Source organism: Cryptomeria japonica, chromosome 2 (assembly GCF_030272615.1).
Source record: "Cryptomeria japonica chromosome 2, Sugi_1.0, whole genome shotgun sequence".
In the NCBI taxonomy this organism is placed as follows: Eukaryota; Viridiplantae; Streptophyta; class Pinopsida; order Cupressales; family Cupressaceae; genus Cryptomeria; species Cryptomeria japonica.
In genome coordinates, this window is record NC_081406.1 from 280,072,821 (window position 1) to 280,091,545 (window position 18,725).

Consider the following 18,725-nt stretch of genomic DNA (forward strand, 5'->3'; position numbering starts at 1 on the left):
AATTGATATTTGAGGAGAAGGTATTTTTAATATATTAATACCTTAGGCATGAGGTATTAATATTTTTATGGATGGATGACTTAGGAAGGGAGAAAATATTAATTTTATCATAAGTCCATTTGGGCCAAATTTGCATATGACTTCAAGGGGGTTGTTATGGTGTTAATAATTAAATTATAACTCAAGGCAAATGGGGTGATGTTCTAAGTATATTTCCTTAGTAATATTTTTTATTTGGAAGTCATAGTTGGGCATCCACTTTACACTTTATTTTATAACACTTATATTTATTAAAAAGGGCATTTTTTGGGTGAATGTGAATTGGGCGAACTTGTGCAAGGAAATGAATTGAAATACCATGCTAAATGTTGATGAAATGAAATGGCATTTGGTTTGGGTGTATTTCAAGTGCATTTGAATTTGAATTTGGCTGGCAAAAAGTTATAAATAAGTGACTTGGGCTCTCATTTTGGTATCTCAGACAATTTACACTATTATGTTGTCAGATTGACTCCAAACAATCTTCAAGGGTGAATACCTCCCAGGGCCCTTGACAGACTTAGAGTGTGAGATATCACTCCTAGCTGTGATTGGATCTTCTGAATGTGTGGTTTGATTTTAGTGTGCATTTTCAGATTTTCAGTGTGGTGTGGATTTTAGTGATGTTGGTTTTTGGTGTGGTTATAGCACGTTTTAGTTCATAACTCTCAGTTCGTGTGTCAGATCATTCTAGGTAGTGGTTCTTTCTCTTCCTATGCCACAGGCGATCAAGTCTGTAAGTTTATTGAGCTTAATGTTGAGTATTTAATTTTTAAATGCAAATCATACTTCTTTCCTAGTCGTACTATGTTGGGCTACCTGGGAATGCGTGCATAAATTCATTTGGGGGGTTTTGGTGCAGTTTGTTGGTTCTAATCTCATCGCCTATCTTGTATCTCTCATTTGCATCCATTTGGGGATCATTTGATTGAGTGTGAATAGAGTTATGAGCATTTTTGTGAGTTTCTAGGCTGTTGGTCTATGTGTTTCTAGCGCATGGGTTACATATCAAAATTTGAAAAACTATTAGTTTGGAGTGTTTCCTTGTGTGGAGTTGGTTTTAGAGTGTGTGGGTTCTTTGGAGTGTGTTTAGAGATAATTTGAGTGTGTGGGGAGTGATTTAGAAGTGTTTGTGAGGATTTTAATGTTGATGGTTTGTATTTCCAACCTATTGTTCATTCATATCATATTTAGCTTTTTGGGGTTGAAGCTCCTTTTCAGGTGTGTGAGTCTATGGGTGTGGTGTGAAGAGTCTTGGTAATAAGTTGCAACTGTTAGTTTGGGTTTTGGCATTTGAATATCCATGATGAATCATATTCTAATGCTTGTTAGTAGTACTCACAACAATTTATTTGAACTCTCTTAGTCCCACTGCATAAATGGAAGAGGCTGACTTTGCTGCCTAGTTTGGACAATGATTCTAGTAATTTTGTAATCCATGTTTGTATTGTAAAGCTGATTAGTAGTGTAGACACCTAAAATTGTCATGTCTAATTAAATAAATATTTTTATTTATTTAATTATCTAAGCCTAATTCTTCTATTAATTAAATAAATCCTTATTTATTTAATTAATTCATTTATCCTCTTCTAGCCTTATTTCTCATTTAAATAAATACATTTATTTATTTAAATTATCCCTTTTCATAAATTAAATAAATATTTTATTTATTTAATTGATCCCACTTCTTCTATTAATTAAATAAATCTTTATTTATTTAATTAATTCATTAACCTTTTCTACCTATGACACATGTCATTCATCTCTTAATTCATACACTACCTACCCTCTCATTATTTTATTATTTCCTCTACCTACCCTCTAATCATAGCCGACCTCTTTTTACACCTCTCAATCTTATCCCTCCATTTCATATAGTGCCTTCTATATAAGGAGATGCTTCCTTCATTATCAACCCCAATCTAACTAATTGACTACTTGATCAATTGACTACACTACGCTTTGCACTTTCATATGCGATCCTACTTGCAACCACATTTCTGTTCTTTGTTGAGCTCTTGTGCACATAAAATTTGAGAGCAAATATATCAAGAAAGATCAATGGAGATAGGAAGAATGGAGATTCAAACCCTAGTGGACATGTGATGGTATAATCTTTATGATTTCATTTGATTTGCATTGTCTTAGGTAATCTTCATATGTTATGGTGGATCTTTGTTGTTGTTAGGCTAGGGTTTTTGTGGTTGAATTCATTTAGTCTTCCAACATTATTGTTGTTATCCATTTTTTACCGTATACAAGTAGTACTAACAACTATATACTTGGATTGTTGTTCTTTGGCCCACTACATAAGTGGAAGAGGTTGTCTTGCCGCCTTCTTATCTATTGTAATTCTGTCCTCCCGCTCTATAAGCGGTTCAGTTGATTGTAATCTCATTTTCAGTCCTTCCACTGAATAAGCGATGGAGTTGATTGCTATTTCATTTCTATTCCTCCCACTGCATAAGCGGTAGAGTGATTGTTCTTCAGTTTCTTGCATCATCCTTGGCTGGTTTACCGCCAAGTGATTTTTAATATCTCCATATCTCGCTAAAAAGTGGAAGGGGCTGGCTTGCCACCCAAGCATTGTATTTTTCCAGTTATTTGAAGCTAACGACCCCTCAACACCGTATGCTCTCACCTTCCCATATTGGGCACTTGGTGATCAGAAAGTGGAAGGGTTACAATTTCAACATTATTGTATCTCGATTTCCTAACCTTAACAAGTTCTTGTCGTCATTGCAATTGGAAAAAAAAATAAAAAAATTGTGGGGATATTACAATAAGCAATATTCATCTTAGACCATGGACTACTTTGCCTAATCCATCTTCTCTAGTCATTACTGAAGTAATATCAGAGCAAGCAGGATAGGATAACCCACCATATCATCCATCTCAATCTAGCAGCTTATAAGTTTGCCTTCAATGACTAAAATACCTCTATTTCCTTAGAGGTTACAAGCTAAGGAGACTGAGCAAAGTGAAGATGTGACTTTTGATCTCATTGGTCAGATGAAACACATATGTGTTAAGAGTTCATTGTTTCAAGCTATCAAGGATGTTCCCATCTATAGTAATGTTATTAAGGAAGCATGTTTGAAGAAACCTGGTAGGAAAAAGAAGGATCCACAAACAATCCATGTGATGGGACAGCTAGCTGATATTATGTTGGGAAAGGTTACAATACCTAAGTACTTTGATCTAGGTAGCCCTATTGTGGGAATAGTCATTAATGGTACTTAGATTAAGAATGCTCTAATAGATCTAGGAAAAACCATTAATGTCATGACTATGGACACCATGCAACAACTTAACATAACCAATCTTCGACCTACTCCCACAGTCCTGCAGATTGCTGATAGCTCTACTGTCCGACCCGATGGTATGGTAGAAGATATTGTAGTTACTTTGGATTCTTGGGAATATCCAACAGATTTCATGATATTATCTCCTAAGGCCACATTGGGAGGATATCCAGTCATCTTAGGAAGGCCTTGGCTTGCTACAACTGATGCATACATTGGGTGTCAGTCAGGAGATATGACCATTTCAAATGGGAATTCCACTAAGAAACTAGCTCTTTATTCACCCGTGCAACCATAACTTGATCAAGAGCAGATCGTGTGGCTTGATGTAGGAGAAGAGACAGAAGAAGTTAACTTTGTTCGTGACCTCATGATGATAAATAGAGAACCTTTCATACAGCTACAAGATGAAGATCGAGTGCTTTCCAATATTATAGAAAATCATTATGGCTCAAAACACCAGCCATAGGAGTTAACTTCATGTATCTTGCACTCAATTTTGTTGCCTCCCTCCTCATCATAACTTCCTGCAGCTATAGATATATTGCACACTTTGTTACCGCAGGAGGTCCACACTTCTTCTCTCGCTGAAGCAGCTCATAAAGACCTAACCACCAAGGTAGAAGTTTCTTCAGACAAGTATTTAAATATTAATAATAAGCTCACTGAGGCACATAAGGAACCTTGGTTGATCTACTTCAGCTTCATAAGCAGGATTTTGCATGGGACTAGGGGGTTAGATACTAAGTTGTGTACCCATAGGATATACATGAAGGAAACATGCAGACCAGTTAGACAATCACAAAGGAGAATTAATCCAACCTTAAGGGAAATAGTTAAAAAGGAATTGCAAAAAATTTTAAATACTAGATTTATTTATCCTATATCAGATAGTCATTGGGTGTCACCTCTAGTTATAGTATTCCTAAAAAGGGAGGTAAATGTCGAGTTTGTGTGGATTACAAGGAACTCAACTCAACAACTAAAAAGGATAATTTTCCATTACTCTTCGTAGATCAAGTGTTAGATTTCCTGGCAGGAAAACAATATTTTTCATTCTTGGATGGATTTAGTGGTTACAATCAAATTAGAATTGCCCCATAAGATCAGGAAAAAACCACATTCACATTCCCGTGGGGGACACATACTTACTTTGTTCTTCCATTTGGGTTATGCAATGCTGGACAACTACTTTCCAAAGAGCTGTCATTAGCATATTCTCAGACATTTCAAATGATTGCATGGAGATATACATGGACAATTTTACTACTTATGGTTCAGAGTTTGAAGCAACATTGGATTACTTGAAGAAGGTACTACAAAGATGTGAAGATTACAATCTGTCCCTGAATAGTGAAAAATGTTTCATGATAATGCATGAAGGAATAGTCCTGGGACATCATATTTCTAAGGCTGGTATTCAGGTTGATCCAACAAAGTCAGAGGTCATTCTTAACCTTCTTGTTCCAACCAACCAAAAGGATGTTAGAATTTTTCTTGGACATGTTGGGTATTATAGAAGGTTTATCAAGGACTTTAGTAAAATAGCAAGACCTTTATATTATCTCTTGTCCAAAGTTGTTGAATTTGATTGGACCCCAACATGTGATGAAGCCTTCCCAAAGCTTTAAAAAACATTGATTTAGGTGCCAGTCCTCAAGGGCTCAAATTGGTCAGTGCCCTTCCACATTCACACAGATGCATCAGACTATGCTATAGGTGTAGTTCCGAGACAAAAAGAGGGTAATTTAGAAAATGCAATTTATTTCATGAACAAGAATTTACAGGGGCCAGAACTCAATTATATTGTTAAAAAAAGGATATGTTGGTAGTAATATATGCACTTAATAAGTCTAGGCATTATATCACAAGATATCAGATTTTTGTTCATACAGATCATACATCAATACGGTATCTTATGAACAAGTCTTCAACCACGAGAAGATTGGCCAGATAGTTGTTGTTGATGTAGGAGTTTGATATCACAATTGTTGATAAACTAGGGAAAACCAATGTCATGGAAGATTATATTTCTAGGCTTCAACTATAGGACGTTCCTGCAACAATAGATGATTCCTTTCCAGAAGAACACTTGTTCTTAAGAAATGTACGAACTCCCTAGTATGCTTATATAGCAAATTATTTGGCTACTAACAAGATTCCTTCTCACTTCTCTCCAAAAGAGAGAAGACTCTTGGTTGAGAAAATTTTCAATTTCTCTTGGATTGCATATTGTCTATTTTACACAGGGCCAAATTATATCCTAAGAACATGTGTCAGAGAGGATGAAACTTATGATATTCTTCACGCCTGCCATGATGAACCATGTGGAGGACATTTTGCTACCAAGAGGACAACAATCAAAATTCTTAATGCGGGATACTATTGGCCAACCTTACATAAAGATGCATCTAAATACACTAGAAAATGTGATAGGTGTCAAAGGATGGGTAAGCCTACCAAATCTGATGAGATGTCATTGTATCCACAAGTAGTGGTTACACCATTTGACAAATGGAGATTAGACTTTGTAGGGCCAATTAACCTTCCTTTCAATGGAAGATCCTATATCCTAGCATGTATTGATTATGTCACAAAATGGGTGGAAGCAAAAGAAATGAAGCATGCTAGAGATAACAAGGTAGCTGAATTCCTCTATGAAGAAATCTTTACAAGATATGGAGTGCCTAGAGAAATTGGTACAAATCAAGGGCCACAATTTACCTCCACCTTAATCACAACTTTGGTCAATGAGTATAATATCAAGCATAGGAAGTCTACCCCATACCATCCTCAAGCGAATGGTCAAGTAGAAGTTACCAACAGGGAGCTGGAGGCTATTCTAACAAAGATACTACCTCTACATATAAAATATTGGTCAAGCGGGTTGACAAAAGCTACTTGGGCATATAGAACTACATGGAAAACAACTACTAGTTTTACTTCTTTTGAAGTGGTTTATGGGAAGCTAGCCATGACGCCCATTGAGTTTGAACATAAAACTCTTTGGAAAACTTTGTAGCTGAATATGAATCTATCTGAGGCCCAACCAACTCGTATTATGCAACTTAATGCCCTGGATGAGATAAGGAAGATGACCGTCCAACACACATAAGTTGTTCAAAATCAGCGTACTAGGTGGCATGATAGGTACATTAAAGAAAGGAAATTCAAGCCTGGAGATTGAGCACTTCTATATGATTCTCGGTATAAGGATTCAATGGGGAAGTTGCAGACTCATTGGCTGGGTCCATAAGAAATTGTTGAAGTCTTTCAAAATGGAGCAGTTCAGTTAGCAACTATAGATCCTGTTCACTTTAAGCTTTTGGTCAACGGTCACAGACTACGCCTATTCATAAACCTGCCACTAGAGAGGAATTCCTACAACAGTTTGACATTCAACCACATGTCGCATTTCCTGTAGCTCATGCAGGGGGACTCTTTGTCCCAAACCCTTGAACCACTCTTTGCATGCAACCATAATAAATATTTCCACCTCTTGTGGGAATACCTTTCCCCATCAATAAATTATCAATCTTCACGCCATCCCATATCTTTTCCACCTCATTTCACTCCACCTCACCCCACTCCATCATTAAATGAATTTTATGTTGCAATATTAATTCACATGATTTTAGGTACGCATATTATCCATTCTTCTTAAACATGCATTTATTTATTCACTATGTTGTTATCATATGTGATTCACATAAGTTACTTCTAACATGCAAGGCCCTTTTCCACACGTGTCACCTTAGGTTGGGGGGGTGTGTTATTAATGTGATTTTGTAGTTTATAAAACCCTCATTATGTGTCTTTTCCATGTCACTTACAACGTCTCTTAAAATCGTAGATGTTAATTCTCTTTTTTAAAATTTGGAATCATTTCAAAATGAGTTTAGAACTGATGTGATAGTCCACAACAATTTATACTTGAAAATATTTTCCAAGTGTGTTTCTCCTACTGCCATTCTTATTGCATGGTACTGTGGGATAATTTTTAATAAAGATTTGTAATGAACATGTTGAAGGCCGTAGGATATGGCAATGTGAATTGAGAGTGCTCCAACATTATGTTTTTTTTAGCATTTTGATAGAAACTTATGTGTTTAAGCAACCATGGGAGGTGTGCCCATCTGCCATGAACCTGTTGTTGATGATGCTTTGCGACAAGATCAATTGTGTGAACCTTTCAGAATTGCAGGTGGTTGGATTATTTCTTGAAGTTAACAGATTTTAATGAAGAAATAGTGTATGAGTTCACATAGACATTCAACAATGGTGAAGCTACGATTAAGGGGCTACAAGTTTTGGCCACGAAAGAGAGAATATCAGAAGTTATAGGGTTGCTGAGAGATGGGGAATTATTTCCTGAAAATAAAGATGCTCGAAGCACACGTGCAGAAGATTGACCTCTTATTGTGGATAATCAAGGGGCGAGGAGAACATATCTCTTAGAGACATGACAACTAGAAACACAACATTTGATGAAGTATCTAACATGTGAGGGCAGATATTCTAATTTGCACTCCATTCATTTCAAGTTATTAAGTTATTTATGACATGGGTGGAGAATGAATGTGCCAAATATTTTGTATAACCTTCTTTCCATCAGTGCTGAAGAAACACAAAGAGGTAGCTCACGGTCTGTAAGTCATTATGGTTTGATTAAATTGTTGGTAGAATGATCTTTAAGGGATGTTTTCCAAATGACCTGGGGGAAATTTGAAGATATTAGAAGGTTTAGAGAAGATGATACCCCTGTTATAGGAGAAGTTCTAGCTCAAGAAGGGGACACCGAAGGAATCTCATCATCTAGGGTTACCATAACTACAGATCCTCCTTTTACTGAAGATGTTCCATCAGACATAGGTGAGACTTCAAATGAACCAAGTGTCAAGTCTTCATCAAAACCAATTTAGAATAGAGTCGTGGCTTGTAAGGAGAAGGACAAAGCAAAGAAAATTGCAACAGAAAGAGTTGATGAGCAGCAAAATGTGGCATAAGCTGCTCCTGCGACCAAGAAAATGAAAGCATAGAAAGATGATTCTCCTACAATTGATCCTCCTGCAGCCACAGGTGAACCATCATTAAAGAGGAGTCATAAAATCAGATGGAGGTTGTTGACAGGAAAAACTAAGGAGGCCACCATTTTTGTTGCATCGCCTGAGCGAGAGCAAGGAAGTCCACCGAAAAATCAGGCACAAAAGGGTCAGGGTTTTGAAAGATTAAGAAACCTAGCTAATATTAAAGAGCAGTTAACAAAAACAAGTGACAAGGGTCTGAAATTCTAGGTAACTACTCACAGGCCTCCCTCTTCTATTATCAGTATATCTGTTGCTCTTTCATTTTATAGAGAATGGGAAATAGAGAAAGCTAGAATGCAATAGATAATTGACAAACAAAAAAAGGAAATTGAGGAGAAATATAGACAAATTGTTGAATTGCAGACCAAAGTAGATACTGTGGTAGAAATGATTCCTGAATTGATGCAATGTAGGGATCCACCAAAGGTTTATGCTTTGTATTTAAAAGAACAACATTTGTGTTTTAAGCTCACATGCATTGTTAGAGACTTAAGTCCCTCTTTGGAGACCACACAAGAGTTTCATCATGCTTATCAAAGTTCTCCTGCAGCCATTAAAAATTTATTGTTTAAATTGTATTTGCACAATTATGTTGTTTCTTCTGATACTGAATGGAACATCCTGTTATACATTGGAGATATTCATTTAAGGGCGTTAATATCTTGGATTCAAAATGAAATCAGCATGGAGGAGCAGTCTAGGGCACATCGCGATATGGAGCTTAATCTTCCACTACTGCTTAGGGTTGAGGCCAAAAATCCATGGCTCTTGTACTATGATTGGTAGAAATTGTTATACAAATTTGAGAATAAGAATCGAATCCTGCCACTCAGGGAGGAGGCGTTCCAAGAATATGAAAATATAATTGAGAATAAAGGCCAAATTGTAGCTGGACATTTGGCCCAGCAATGGAATAGCCTTCCTGAAGAACTTAAACATGTTGAGCCCCATTCTTTGCCTAATTATTATGCAACAATATAGAGAGCCCCCAAATATATTCATTTGGGCAGAAAAAAGAGAACAATCAGTTACCTTTAATCTTTCAACCGCCCATTCTCATGTGGCCACTCATAGGATGTAGGGCTAATGACAAGCCCTATGATGAATCAACAAAAGAAGCCATGTGAACTAGATTGGATAAAATGAAAGGGTTCTATTGGAACTTAACTGCAGGAGGCACTGGACAGGGTACCATTGGTGATTTCAGAATTAGTGGCCGCGCGAGAAATTTTCCTATTGTTGGAGGACCAACAAGAAGCTAGGTTGGGGGGAAAAATGATGAGGTGAAATAATAGCTCTTTTTGTGTTCATATATGTTATGTTTTTCATGGTCTAAATTGAATAATTGGACAATGTCGAGGGTATAGGATGTGTTTGTTAGATAATCTTCCTAGAAGTTTTGATCCTGTGCATGTTGGACATTAACTAAACTTTGTGTTGTTTGGCTAATATATTCTTGTAGCTATGAGAATTATTGTGATAACTCCATATGTGGATGAATGAATGTTATGGTTGATAGAAAATGGATATTTATGTGTTTTTGTGTGCTAATGCATGATGCAGGATTTATTAAGCTGCAACATAAGCGGTCAAACCATGCCAGGAAGGAGGATTGTGCCATTCAAGTCATTAAAGGTTAAGTCAAGGCGGTTGGAAGCATTGAAGACAATAAGGGAAGTTGGTAAGTAAGCGGCTAAAGGATAGTGGAGCAGTTCAAGAATTTATTTATGACTATCCTCAGTGAATGACAATCTAGCATGAGTCGTGTGCTATATTCTTAGTGTTATAATGATAAAAGTGCCACGATCTTTGTGGTTGGCTCTTTCCTCTTTCTTTGTTGTAATAAAAACTTCCACCTATTCTTCTGGGCATGGTCTAGGTAGTTAATAGTCTTTTGTGATTTTTATATAAATAAAGTTATGAACCTCCTCGCGGGGGTAGATGAAGTTTAGAGTAGTTGACAGAGTTTTCCATAGACTATACCAACCTTTGGAATGATAAATAAAGTGATGGTGTTTTGAACACATAAGGCTATTTGAGTTCTGGACATGCTCATCTAAGGGGGCCCACTTAGTGAGCAATCCTGTGTATTTGTTACGTTAATTTTCTTTTGCTATAGTTGTTGTTCTAGCATTTGACTATTCCTGCAACCATTGGAACTAGAACCTATGATTGTTCCTGCAACCAAGACAAACAAAGTAGTTCATGTTTGTTAGCTTCGAACATTGATGATAATTAGTTGCTTGAATTACCTTTTAGCATTAAGATTTCCTATAGCATTCTAGTCATTACATTTTTGTATGTTTATTTCAATAATTTCATTTGCTACAATAGAATAGATTGCTTTTATTGGAACTTAGTGCACAAATTGTGTTGGCCCATTTCAAGTAATACGTCCTTGGGTTGACAAGTAAATGAAACCTCAACCATAAAAATGATAGCTATTCAAGATAGATGTCAAATTCCTGAGTTGAGGTTTTAAGCCGAGTTATTGTTTCACTTGGGAAGGTCAACATGATCTACATGTAGGGAAGAGTGTCATCACATGCTATCACAAAAACAATAAAGGATATCCTAAGTAAGGGGAATTAGAGCTCCATATTCTCGACATCCATGATATACATGTGGAACCGTCTCAACCTTTGAGGAAATCAAGAGAGTTTGGTTTATCTGGTTACTAGATCTTCCTAAACCTCATCTTGAGTCTATACTAGCACTCTAGACCTTGAGATGGGGTACTACAACCATATTTTTTTATCTTATTAAGGTGAATTACTACTACCCAACCCACCTAAGATTAATTTATTATATTATCACTTGATTATACAATAAACTCCCAGAGAGCTATCCCAATGGTTTAGACCCCGACTCCTCAACACAAGGAATCTTAGTGGTCAATTCCTCATTACCTCGACAGTCTCATGGAAGCCCACTCCCCCTAATCATTCACCTAGACCTTATGGTAACAATATTTACAAATGCAAGTACAAAAGGGCTCTCAAAACATAACTCGGCTAACCAAGGTTTCCAACTCCAATAATAATCATTAAATAAATGCATAATGTTGGCAATATCATAGCCTCAAAGGCAATCATGAAACAAAAAGCATCCAATATCCTCACTATCAAATGTATCAAAAGATCCCAATATAACAAGGTATTGTTCCTGTTTCTTGACATAGAATAATGCAAATATCTAGGCTAAATCAATAAACCAGTTCCTAGAACACCTCAGGAAACTCATGAATAACAACACACAACCTCTGGATAGGCAAAACCCAAAAAGAGAAATCAGAAAGGACTTAGAAAAGCTAGAACAACAGTACAATGCATTTACAAATTGATTATGCACATCGATTAATCAGTATAGCGTCTTTACAGGAAAAAAATTATTTTGATTAAGTAAAAGCAGGTATTTGAAAGGTACCTGAACCTTTTACAAGCCAGGAAAACAAAACTGCTAAAAAAAGTGCCTGATCACTTCAAAAAGACAAAATGAACCCACCGAAAGGGAACAACTTAACACAACATTACATTAAAAACTTGAAATAGACAACAAAAGGAAAGCACAAAGACGACAAAGAGACAGAACCAAGGACAACTGAGACTAAATATACTATTTAGAATTTCCTCAGCGTGAACAACCATTTGTTTCATGTTGTTTGCTGAGGTCTTCATATCCTCCAGCTCACAACCTTCGATGTCGTCCTTATTCTTTGTGTTAGCTCTGGTCCTCCTTTCATGACCCTTCTTGTTCACCTGCTCTTTATCACCATCCTTCTCTGCATTATTCTCAAACCTGTTGATAAAGATGTTCATGTTGTCCACCGAAGATTTGAGGGTTTGGAAATTTTGATCAGCAATCTTCTTGACGTTTTCTCCAGCCTGTCAATTCTGCTGCCAAAATCTTTCATTTTGTTTTCCATTTCCTTTCTATCTCCCATCTTATTGACCTTTTTTTTCATTGCTAAGATTTTTCCAACCATACATTCAATAGCTTGCACATTATGCAAAACGGCCACTAACTCTTTAACATGCTCCGCCAAGGGCTTGTCACCAACTGTAATTCTTGCAATGGCCTGTGTATCAGTTTTCAAACTGTTAATATCCTTCACTATAGTAGCAATGGTCTCACAGAAGGCCTTAATAGTATCTTTGTCACCACTGTCCCTTTGACCCTTTTTTTCCTCCTTATGCAGACTAGTGGTATTCACGGTCTCCAAATTGTCCTTAATCGAGTTACCCTCCCCTTCTTTGTCCTGACTATCGATCCTCTTATTTTCTTCATCCTCCTCAGATTCAACCAGAACATAATTGACATCAAAATTGCTACCCTTTTTAGTGTTCTTTTTCCGAGCCTTCTTTCCAGTGGCTTTCCCTTTCCTCTTTTTAACATGTTTTTCCTCAAGGGATTCAGTTTCAGAATCTGACATTTCAGATTCCACAATAATCCTCCTCTTCTTGGCCCTAATCCTCCCTTTTTTGCTAGTTTCTTCTGACTCTCCCTCGGTCTCCGAATCAAAGTTGAAAGCACTACCCTTACTTTCCGTAGTCTAGACTAACGCAAATAATTAGCAATGCAACACTTATGTAAGCCAAATCAGTGCATCTAGCAGACCAAGTAGCGCATATATGACATGAAGCAACACATTTGATATGAAGATCAGCGCATGCATTAATGGAACAACGCATATAGCCCATAGGTTAGCACATTCTGGCCTCAGTAACGCTTATACCCAAAAGGGTAGTGCATTTACTAAATGATTTAGAGCATATAAGCGAAACTATAGCACATGTAAAATAGAGGAAATAAATTCCCAGGCACGGAGATGAAATTCATGACTAAGGCCTAAAATCGACACTTAGATTAATTACAACATTTAGAAAAGACTTTTATGACCAAAAACAACTTAGACAAATGAAACGATGCAAAAATCACTAGACCAATAAATTGAAGAATACCCAGGACTTCTTGACAATGTCATAGGTAAAAACCCTAGAAGTAAATCCTTTCGACAATACAAACTAAATAGACACTCATGAGAGCACAACATGGCTAAGGCTATTAATATAATACACACAAATTTCACCATACAAGGCTTACAATAGCAACAAAATAACACAATAGAGATTTTTCCTGGCACAACAAACTGAGAAAAGTAAGGCCATAATGCAGACCCAACAATTCTAATCAACCAAAAAATCCACGACAATCATTTCCAGAAAATACAATAATCCCAAAATTGTATTTATAAATTATTCATTTAATCTTTCAATCAGCCCAAAAGTTCCCGCAAACAATCTTTTCCAGATAGTCGTTTGAAAGCCAAAATGCAAAATACAAAAGGATTAAAAGATCCAACTTGGAATTGAAGAAAAAGGTTTATGAGAATTTGATGAAGCACAATTCGAATTCCAAGCTTCAATCCAAATCCAATCCAAAGCCAAAATCCAAAATCCTTCCAGCAATGCAATTTTCTCCCAAAAGCCAACCCCATGACCATCTCAAAAAACTCAATAAATAAAATTCATTCAATATCCATGAAATATGTCGGCCAATCAAAATAAAATAAGAATATTATATTTCATACCTACCATGCCCTATATCGAGGTAAATAATAATAAAATAATATTATTTAAACTTACCCAATCCCATAACCAATAATAAAATGGGATGTTGATCAACTTCCAAAAGAACTCTTGCTATGTAGGGGCCAACGAACAATGCTAACAACAAACTTATGGATTCAAGCAAGCCTTGTTAATGGGTCACTTGGAGAGGTGCTAGATATTGTGTACACAATTGGCTCTAAAGCCCCAAACTTACCTTTGTATGTAGTTGTCCAATTTGATATTTACAATGGCCCACCTTGGAACTAAGATGACCCAAAAAGTATACCTTTAACACCCATATCCCTAAGTAATCATAGACAAATATTGCTATCCATGGCATGGGCGATCACCATACATAAATCCCAAGGACTAATGCTCCCCAAAGAAACAATTGATATAGGTAAAACAGAAATACAAGGGTTAACTTTTACAACCGTAGAGTTAAATCAATAAAAGACTTTTGTATAGAACCACCATTCTCCTTTGATCAATATTCAAGAATGAAAAATAATCCATACACAATTATCAGGAAAAAGATATCCTAACTACATCAACTCTCATTGTAATGAGTAAAGGTACACAATTTTGAATTTAAGATTTTCTACAATTTTTTTTTCAATTTTTCTCTTTTTGTTATTGTCTGCATACAAGAATATTTACAAATAAAAAAAACCTACCATCTTATCAATTTCATGGTGTACATGATGTTGCTTGATATTTGTAAATTGCTACTTCAAATGTTGAATACTTCCTTTCCTTCATATTTGTTTACATTTCTACATTTTTTTACCTTTTACATAAGACCATCCATGCATTCCTCCTAAAAATCCACCAACTTCGTGTTTTGATGTGCAGAACGAAATCAAAGAATAACCAAAAATCTTTCCTCAAGCTCATTCTGTGCAACGAAAAGGAATAGTCAACTTCAAAATCTTAAAAATTGAAATTCTAAAACAAAATACATTCTTCTAATTCAGTATCACCAAATGTGTAATATTGATATTTTTTTAATATCTCAAACAAGATTGTATGCAAATGCTTTTATTTTTCTTTGCTATTTTGGTGGAGCAACTATTATTTAGGAATTAAAAATAAGTCGCGGAAGAAAAGGGGTGGCTAGAAATAAGCAGTTTATTAACAAAAATGCCACTGGGCTTCACAATTTGCTTTTCCTCTTTCTTTAAGATTTTATTTCTTTCAATTTTTTTCAAATATTAAATGCACAAATTACTATAATTTCTATTAATACAAAGTTAAGATATTTTGTTTAAAAATAAACAGAAAATATATTCATGAGATTGCCTGCTCCACCAATAATACCTAAAAATATTAAAAAGACTGTCAAAATAAACTAAACAGCTGCATAAGAACATACCCTAAACATCTTCCCTTATAATTTTTTTAATCATTTAGAACTTACAAATACTTTCCTATCAAACAAACTCAAAATACTGAATTATACTGTCCAAGTGATTTCAGGCTTATAAAGTATGTTATACATCATTTACGGGTAACAGTGATACCATTTTTGCAAACTTTTAACTAGTTCTTTTTAGATACAACTGCATGATCTGTGGAAGAAATGGTGAGGCCTGAACAAATTGGATTTTCTGCAATCTTCTCACATAGGCGAGAGAATGCAGAGGCAATGCATTTGATCACCTCACTGTGCGTAACTGCGTCTCTTCTACTCAGTCTATATACCTGCTTTTTTTTTCTTTGCATCAAAATGAAGCCTTAAATTCAAGTCCCTACCAATAACTTTTTCTATCGATCATGGTTTTGGATTAATGCTACACAAAGCTGCCAGGTGGACGATGGAATGTGGTTGCACTACAGGAAAATTTATCTGAGGTTCCTGCACAGACTCGTGCACAATTTCAGACCTCCTTTGGATATTGAAGCGTTATGTAATGAGGGTCGACTGAAGGAGGCCATGCATTTATTGTATCAAATGCCTGTTGAATCAGGCATTTATGCCTGCGTATTGGAGTTATGTGCCTCCATGAAATCTCTTTCAGATGGCAAGGAAATCCATGCACAGATAATTCTAAATGGTCTTCCGATAAACGCATTTGTAGCAACCAAGCTCGTCAGGATGTATTGTAAATGTGGTAATGTGGTGCACGCTCGTCTTGTTTTCGAGCAGACAATGGAGAGGAGCGTGTTCTTGTGGAATACCATGATCAGGGGATATGCCAACAATGGGTTTTACAAGGAGGCTCTTTCTAGCTATTCAGAAATGCAGGTGTCGGGTATAAGTCCTGATAATTATACTGTCCTCTCTGTTCTTAAAGCATGCGCGGGAATGGAGGATTTGTGTCAGGGGATGAAGGTGCATTGTCGGATAATTAGGAGTGGACATGAGTTGGATTTATTTGTTGGGAATGTTCTTGTTGCAATGTATGGTAAGTGCAGAAGTTTGGAATACGCGCGCCAGGTGTTTGATAAAATGCCTCTAAGAGACAACGTCTCATGGAATACCATGATTGCCAGTTATTCGCAAAATGGGTTTTGCGATCGGGCGTTGGAAGTATTTGAGTTAATGGAAGTGAAAGGTGCGAGTCCTGATTCTCTTACGATCGCAAGTATTCTACCCGCCTTTGTGCATGGCAAAGGCAAGAGCATGAAGGATGTGCGCGAAGTGTTTGACAGAATGTCTCAGAAAGATGTTATCTCTTGGAATGCAATTATTGCAGGGTATGTTCAGACTGGTGAATGGGAGGAGGCCCTGAGGTTGTTTCATCAAATGGGAAGTGAGGATGTGAAGCCAGATTCGATCACTATTACGAGTGTTCTCTCTGCTTGTGCTCGTTTGGCGGCTCTGCAGCAGGGCAAGGCGATCCATGAGTACATAAAAAAGATTAAGCTAGTCTCACATTTGTTTCTATGTAATGCGCTCATTGACATGTATGCCAAGTGTGGGAGTGTAAACGATGCACGCCAAGTGTTTGACAGTATGTCGCAAAGGGATGTGGTCTCATGGACTGCAATGATTGCTGGCTATGGTATGCATGGACATGGTAAGGATGCTATCACACTCTTTTGCCAAATGCAACATGAAGGTACACAGCCGGATCACATTACCTTTGTTTCTGTTCTGTCTGCGTGCAGCCATGGAGGTCTGGTGGATGAAGGCATGCAATATTTTGATGTTATGATTCGAGATTATTGTATCGCACCCACAGTGGAACACTATGCGTGCCTAGTAGACCTTCTTGGCCGTGCTGGACGCCTATGTGAAGCACAGGACTTAATTGAACAGATGCCTCTGGAACCTAATGAGAGTGTTTGGGGAGCTTTGCTTAGTGCGTGCAGAGTACACTGCAACACAAATTTAGGCAAGCTTGCGGCAGAGCATCTTTTTACATTAGCACCTGAAAAACCTGGATATTATGTGCTGCTTTCTAATATTTATGCAGAAGCTGGCAGGTGGGATGATGCCTTAGTAATAAGAAAGTTGATGGACGAGAAGGGACTGAAAAAGGAACCAGGATGCAGTGTGATTGAGTTAAAGAATAGAGTGCATTCTTTCCTTGTTGGAGACAGATGCCACCCACAATCTGATGAAATCTATGCAAAGCTTGATAGCTTAGATAGACTGATGAGGGCAGCTGGGTATGTACCTGACACAGAATTCGTCCTGCACGAGGTGGAAGACGAGGACAAGGAGCATCTTCTCTACTACCACAGTGAGAAGCTAGCTATTGCCTTTGGGCTCATCAACACTGATCCTGGTACACCACTTCTAATCACCAAGAACCTCCGCATGTGTGGTGACTGCCACCACGCCATCAAGTTCATCTCCAAAATTGTTCAACGTGAAATAGTTGTTAGGGATGCAAACCGTTTTCACAATTTCAAGAATGGATCATGTTCTTGTGGAGATTATTGGTGAGATTTTTCTTGAACTCGAATGTTCCACTGTAGTATGTGTTAGCTGCCACTTACTGCAGTTTTTGTTGCCAAGATTGTTAGCTAGTAATCACGGTTAGCAATGGAAATGCTTTTCACAATTAGAAAAAGAGAGTATGCTCTTATGAGAAAATCTGAAGTTAACAACTCAACTCAATCATATCATTATTTGATGAAGCACTCAATTTTATTAAGTTGTCCTAGTCTGACATGTTTTATCTGGAGTGTTGAAAATATTGATGAATCGGAATCAAAACCATGGTAAGTAACAACTGTAAGATATCAAAAAATTAAATTTTTTTATAGGTAAATTGAGGGGGTCGGCACCCTTAGAATATCAACAGAAGTGCACTATGTTGGTGTTTTCCAATTCAGCAAAATGTTAGGATCTAAAAGGTAGCCAGACTTTATACTTAATCCTAACGCTGGATTTGGCCAACTAACAGGAAATAAGCAATTTCCTCTTCACTTCAGGCTCTGCAGGACTTAGACGGTAGACCTTGGTAATACTCTTGGATTTCCTATATGCTTTAGCTGAGTATTACATTTAAGCAGATTGCGCTCAACACATTTAATCCGAATGCACATGATTTGAATCCAGAGTAGGCTTAACTTTGATGTTGTATCATCTATTCATCCATGAGAGCAGATATAATTTAAAACCTACACCTAACAGCAAGAGGGTATAGAAGGATTTGAAAATTTGATTTGTTTCTGGAAATACACCAAGCCACCAATAGACCAGTGCCTGATCCTAAGTCACCGAG

The 18,725-nt window shown here is 36.9% G+C and overlaps 1 protein-coding gene across 1 annotated transcript; it reads left to right on the forward strand.

Moving 5' to 3' along the window:
* The first annotated feature begins 15,498 nt into the window (after positions 1-15,498).
* On the forward strand, positions 15,499-18,068 carry LOC131030501 (putative pentatricopeptide repeat-containing protein At3g49142). Its single transcript, XM_057961352.2, has one exon. It carries the CDS (start codon positions 15,866-15,868, stop codon positions 17,939-17,941), a length of 2,076 nt encoding a protein of 691 aa, XP_057817335.2. The 5' UTR covers positions 15,499-15,865; the 3' UTR covers positions 17,942-18,068.
* The last annotated feature ends 657 nt before the right edge of the window (positions 18,069-18,725 follow it).